Below are 5,758 nucleotides of genomic sequence, written 5' to 3' on the forward strand. Positions count from 1 at the left end.
AAAATCCACCACACCGATCAAGTTGATCCAACAAAAAGATCACATCGATCAAGTTTATCCAAAATATAACCACATCGATCAAGATGCATGGAGCACATACAAAAACCATCAAATCTACCACTAGCATCACCTCCGAAAAAAACTCAATCACTTCCATGCTCATCACCACAAAGAAAATCATCATCAAAGTCATCACCACCTCCATGTCACCACCATCGAGGCCATCACCACCACCATCACAGGCAAGGAACTCTTGACGAGTACGCTCCCAATAGATCCTTGCTGTGTTATCCGGCGTGTTTGGATCCATGAACATGAGAGCACGCTCTTCGGCATTATTCCTCTTCTTTGCTAACCTTTCCCCCTCGAGTACAAGACTACGCTCCCACACCATCGTCTTACTCTCTTAGGCCCCAACTTGGACCTCCACTTCTTGTCCTCCAAGTTATTAAGCTCATTCCACCTTGCCAACTTGTCTTCCTTTCATTCGGCCGCCAATGCTTTCTTGGTCTCAACCATAGCAACAAGTTCATCCTTGTAGGCGTCGATGCCCCATCTCTTCCTCTTCTTTGCAATATTTTTACCGTCCGACCTCTTATGACCCTCCTCCTCATCCTCACCACTGGCTTCAACTCCCATGCTAACTCATGATCTCTTTGGTGTGGTCTCAAAATTCCTCGGATCTGTATAACACTACAATCCACAAATACATCGGCGGCCAACAAGATCAACATATACATCGACGGTCAACAAAATCAAAGCGGTTGAGAAGAAAAGGAGATTTATTTTATCTCCCCGCGTTTCATGGAGCACTTGCTGGGCATGTACCTCGGTGGCGGTTGTGGCGGCCTCACGCGTCAGACGACGAGTCGCAGTGGTGACCAGAGACGCAATATGAGCTGCTGGACTTGGATCATCATTGAGTGTCGCCGCCTTACTCTTCCTCTTGTTTCCTCCACTTCAACGAGGGCCTTCATCGCCATCGCCGACTTTCTCTCCCACCCAAAACAGGGGGAGGGCGAGCTGTCGTGGCCGCGACCGCCACGACATTGCCCGCGCCCTTTGCGTCAGCCTTCATTGCTGGTGCGGTGCCCTTCACCGTGCCGTTTGGCCCCAACCTCTTCTCCAAAAACCATGGGCACGACGATCGGTTCCGGCAGCGTCGAGCCGACGGGGTTGCAGAAGGAAGTTCCGGTTCCATTACAGCTAGAGTCGAGGGCATCGGTGCCGGCGAGGAGGCAAAAACCGTGGGAAGGTGTGGAGGCGTGCGGGAGAAACACGGTCAAGTATATTTAGGATAGTTCACTGCTTTTAGGGACCGACTTATAATTTTTATTCCTCTAACCATATGATGTATCGGTTAGGTGCAGTTTTTAGAAAATTTTACCCCCTCCAAAGATTTTTAAGGGACCGTTTAAATATGTTCTAATTGTTTACCTTTTCAGATGATACATCGGAGATCATAGCATCTGATGGTCTGAATCATCTTGGTTTTGAATTTGTACCGACCGGTCGATTGCGACGAGATTAATTAAACTATGCCCCCCAAAAGTTGGATTCTTCGTGAGCTTGACAGGTAGCGCGCGACAGCTTCAAAAGGAAAAGGGCCCAGCTTGACATAACCATCCAAATGTTGGTGGCGCATGGCCACGCTCTTCTGTTCTTTTGAATGGCCTTAACTGCGCTGTAGGATGCATGGCATGGCACCACGCACGGATCAGAGCCGCTGCTTAGCGTAACAGTGCATCCAAAAAAGGTAGTAGATCGTCCTTGCATACATTCAGCTAGTAGCTAGAGTATGTTACCCCTCAACTTCATAAGAGAAAGTACATTATGTCGTATGTATATCTATAAACTGAACTATCTTATATTCTTAGGACAATTCCTAAAGATGGACAAAGAGTAGCGATTCTTCGGTGCATGTGAGAGGCATCAATCCGGTGCTTTTAGATTTGTGCCTCCACTGGTGGATCCAAGTGTGCCCAAGGGGGGTGCAGTGGATACCGGTTTAAAATGTTTTTCTTCACTAAATACTACATTTTCACCCCATATGCACCCTGAAAAATAAAAAAATTCTCTCATTTGGCGCCTCCTTCTACGGCGTGGATCCTGCTTACATATCCTCTAGCTCCGCCATTGAGTGCCACGATGTTTATCTACATGCATCAGTCTTCCTAAAAAAAATCTCAGTCCATACTATAGTGTGCATCGAAGATTTTGTTTAGTTCTTTTCATTACTTCCGCTGCAGTTCACCAAAGTCGTAAGCTGATACACATACATACGAAGCACATTGTCATATTCTTCAGATAATCCATATAAAATCGGGGAATAAATATAAGAACCAAATGCACCATTAACCTATACAACGACGGATCAACACTGCCTCACAATTCACAAATTTATGTATGGTAACAAAAGGGACAAAAAAAAAGAGGAAAACAAAAATACCAAAGATACCACTACACAACTCCAAAATCTACCTACGCACACGCTCCACACACACACACACCACGGACTTATTCCGCTACACCCCCACCGGCCACTATTCATCATCAACGCGATCCATGACTCAAATCGCATCACCAGCTCATCACACATGTACACCCGTCTCCGTCGTCCTCATCAAGAAATCCAAGTGCCTCCAATCTTTGCGCATGCTCGTTGTTGATCATGCAAGCAGCAGCCATACATGGATCATTAACTGCAACAAGATCATATATGTCGTGCATGCCGATCGATGGAACGATCAGTTGAAGTGCTGGTGATCCGCCCACGGCCAGAAGGGCGGCGGCTCGTCGACGCCGCAGAGCAGGTTGCCGAAGCTGGCCGTGTCGGGGTGGTGCTCCATCTTGGGGACGGAGGAGGCGTGCAGGAGCTGGTCGATGTCGACCCCAGCGCGTGAGACGGAGGGGTAGAAGGGGATCATGCCACCGCCACCATTGCCGGCCTGCTGCTGGTGCGACGGCGGCGCGTCCATGGGGCCGCCGTCGGACGGCGGCGTGCGCGAGATGTCGAGGTTGATCTCGGAGCTGTTCTCGCTGCGGTTGCTGCAGGACGCCTCCGTCTCCTTGTTCAGGTTGATCAGCTCGGCTGACACCGCCTCCCTGCAGCCCTTCAGTCCCATTATCTGCATTCGTGATCAGCAAACCACAGCATCAGCATTCGGAGCTTTGCTGCCTCTAGTACCCAATGCAAGCATGCACTTTGGAACATGAATCATAATTGACAGATGTTTGATCGCGCAAGATCAAGAGAAATGAGCATATGTTTATCCAAAGTACTAGCTTGTTCTTGGGATACTGAATAATTGAAATCTGCCTGAATTCTGTACTAGTACTAGCTTGTTCGGTTTAGTATCATGATGCAAAGTTCTTGATACCCTCATTGTGGACGAATTCATCGGGTACCAGTACACTACTAGTAGCGTGTTAGCAGCAAGCAGAAAGCAAGAACCAAGTCCTAGTATTATCTAACACTCATTGCTAAATCATCCAAGTACTTTCGGTCCACACATCATTGCTACTAAATCGGATCGAAAGGAAAAAAGAACACATGATGGTAGATGCCAAGACCATATGATGAAGCCATTGACTCCCACAGGCACAGCAGCATGCACGGATCCTCCTCAAAAGCCGCGACGAAGCAAACAGAGACCCGCCGCAGGCGCAGCATGACCACGAGCACCAGCGAGGAAGGACTGCCATATTCTGCTGAACCTTTCCAAAAAGCTAGCTACTACCTGCTCTGCCTGCTCACTCACAACCATCACGATTCCGCTCCATCTGATCTGAGGACGTACGCAGATGGAAAGCCAGCGCGTGGGCATGGGCGCCCGTTCCAACAACCTTTCTGCAAGCACTGAAACCCACATGGATACTAGCCGGACATCACCAACCAATCATTGAGCTGGGAAGAACCCCCAGGAAGCGTAACCGAAACGGCGCCTCCCTCTCCCCACAGATCGATCGTCACTCGCTCACGCAGATCTAGGCTAGGCTGCAGATCGATCCGATGCAGAGCTGGAGCAATTGCGCAAGTTAGACTACTTCGCATTGTGCTACTCCGGTCAGATGCGTGCGTACCTCAGCCTGGAGCTTCTTGTTGTGGGAGAGCAGCGCGTCGTTCTCGGCCTTGACGGCGTCGAACTGGCGCTTCAGCACGTCGTAGTCCTTCTCCAGCTGCTTTGTCTTCCACCTCGCGCGCCGGTTCTGGAACCAGATCGCCACCTGCCGGGGCTGCAGCCCCAGCGCGCGGGCAAGCTGGATCTTGCGCTCCGGCTCAAGCTTGTTCGCCAGCTCGAAGTTCTTCTCCAGGGTCCGCACCTGCTCCACGTTCAGCCGCCGCTTCTTCTCCCCGCCCAGCTGCGACCCGTCGTCCGACATCTCGTCCTCGTTCGCGCCCCCGCCTCCGCCGCCGCCCGTCACCTCGTCGCCGCAGCCTCCGTCGAACATCCCCGGCCGCTTCCCCAGCATTGGCGCCATTCCTGCAGCAAGCAGACGTACAGTGGCACAGGTCAGTATCCACTTGGATCAGTTACCTTGCTCATTGCGTGCGTGATCCGTGCGAGGGTAGGGAATTAATTGACCAGGGGTATCAAGTTATGGATGTGCTTACCGCCACGGAAGTCTTGCAGGGAGGGGCATTGGGGGGACGGGAGGAAGGGGTTGTGGTGAGGAGGACCGAGCGGAGGGAGCTGGTGCTCATGGTGGTGGTGGTGCTGGTGGTGCTCTTGGGGGTCATGGTGTGGCGGTGTTTGCTGCATGTGGAGAAGGAAATTCTGAGGGAAGAAGGCGGAGGGGGAGGACGCCATGCCATTGCTGGCCATTGGCTTCTTCAAACGAGAACGGCGAGGAGCATGGGGAGTATTTGAGAGAAGAAGAGAGAGAGAACGGTGTGTCTCGTTTGTGTGTGTGCGACGGGAGAGAGAGAGGAGGAGAAGGTGATGGGGAAATGGAAATATAACAAGGTGGTGGCTGTTTATCGAAAATAAATAAATAGAAATAGGTATGATAATATAAAATAAAATTTCTTCTCTGAAAAGTCAAAAACGGAAATTGTAGGGAGCTAAGTCTTTGAAGCTGCTAGTCCTTGCATAGCATAAGATGCCTAAAATGATTACATAATTGCCAAAAACACTTTTTGCTTTTTCTATGTTTTTTTAACCCCTGAGAACTGAGTTCTACCTCAATGACAAGGCTAGCGAGTTCACAGCCAGTCCACCCAGGTTCGAATCCTCGGCTCGTGGTAATTTCACAGGGAGGGACGGACTTTAAATCGGGTTATCATTCTAGTGTCCATCCGCAACGAGAGTCATCCTATCTAACAACGTATAGCCATGGAAGGGATCATTCCCCCGTTGATCAACGTGTTTTACCTTCTGGCACTATTCGAAAAATCGGCCGAGATACCGATTTATCTTGATTCGGGAGATAGCCGATAAGATTTCAACATATCGGCCAGTTTATCGCGCCACCGATATTTCGGCCATTTTCTGCATGAGAGCAGATATTTCGATCGATTTTCAGTGAAATTTCAATCAAATTTTATATGACAGTCGATATTTTCGTCCTATGGTTTTGTAGAAATGTGCATTAGCTCAACCTTTTTTATTATTATTGATTCAAATGCAAGGAATCAACGTAATACTTATGTGCAATGCTCCATTACTTTTTGCATATCATATTATAGAAAATTTAGTGTCGAAAATTAGGATTTACAAAAGAAATAAGTCGATAAGTGGCTGACCGATAAATTCGA

General features: G+C 49.1%; 1 protein-coding gene across 1 annotated transcript; it reads right to left on the minus strand.

The window, feature by feature from the left end:
• Positions 1-2,389: 2,389 nt before the first annotated feature.
• LOC124695943 (homeobox-leucine zipper protein HOX21-like) lies at positions 2,390-4,834 on the minus strand. The gene is made up of 3 exons (XM_047228745.1): positions 4,619-4,834; positions 4,084-4,484; positions 2,390-3,128 (listed from the first exon to the last, which is right to left on the minus strand). Exons 1-3 carry the CDS (start codon positions 4,824-4,826, stop codon positions 2,748-2,750), a joined length of 990 nt encoding a protein of 329 aa, XP_047084701.1. The 5' UTR covers positions 4,827-4,834; the 3' UTR covers positions 2,390-2,747.
• Between the last annotated feature and the right edge of the window lie 924 nt (positions 4,835-5,758).

This window comes from Lolium rigidum, chromosome 3, assembly GCF_022539505.1.
Source record: "Lolium rigidum isolate FL_2022 chromosome 3, APGP_CSIRO_Lrig_0.1, whole genome shotgun sequence".
Lineage (NCBI taxonomy): Eukaryota > Viridiplantae > Streptophyta > Magnoliopsida > Poales > Poaceae > Lolium > Lolium rigidum.

Coding starts and splice junctions, on each gene's coding strand:
- LOC124695943 (XM_047228745.1), bottom strand. CDS start 4,826: ATGGCCAGCAATGGCATGGCGTCCTCCCCCTCCGCCTTCTTCCCTCAG. Junction 4,485..4,618: donor CTCCCTGCAAGACTTCCGTG/GCGGTAAGCACA, acceptor TGCTTGCTGCAG/GAATGGCGCCAATGCTGGGG. Junction 3,129..4,083: donor ACAAGAAGCTCCAGGCTGAG/GTACGCACGCAT, acceptor TCACGAATGCAG/ATAATGGGACTGAAGGGCTG.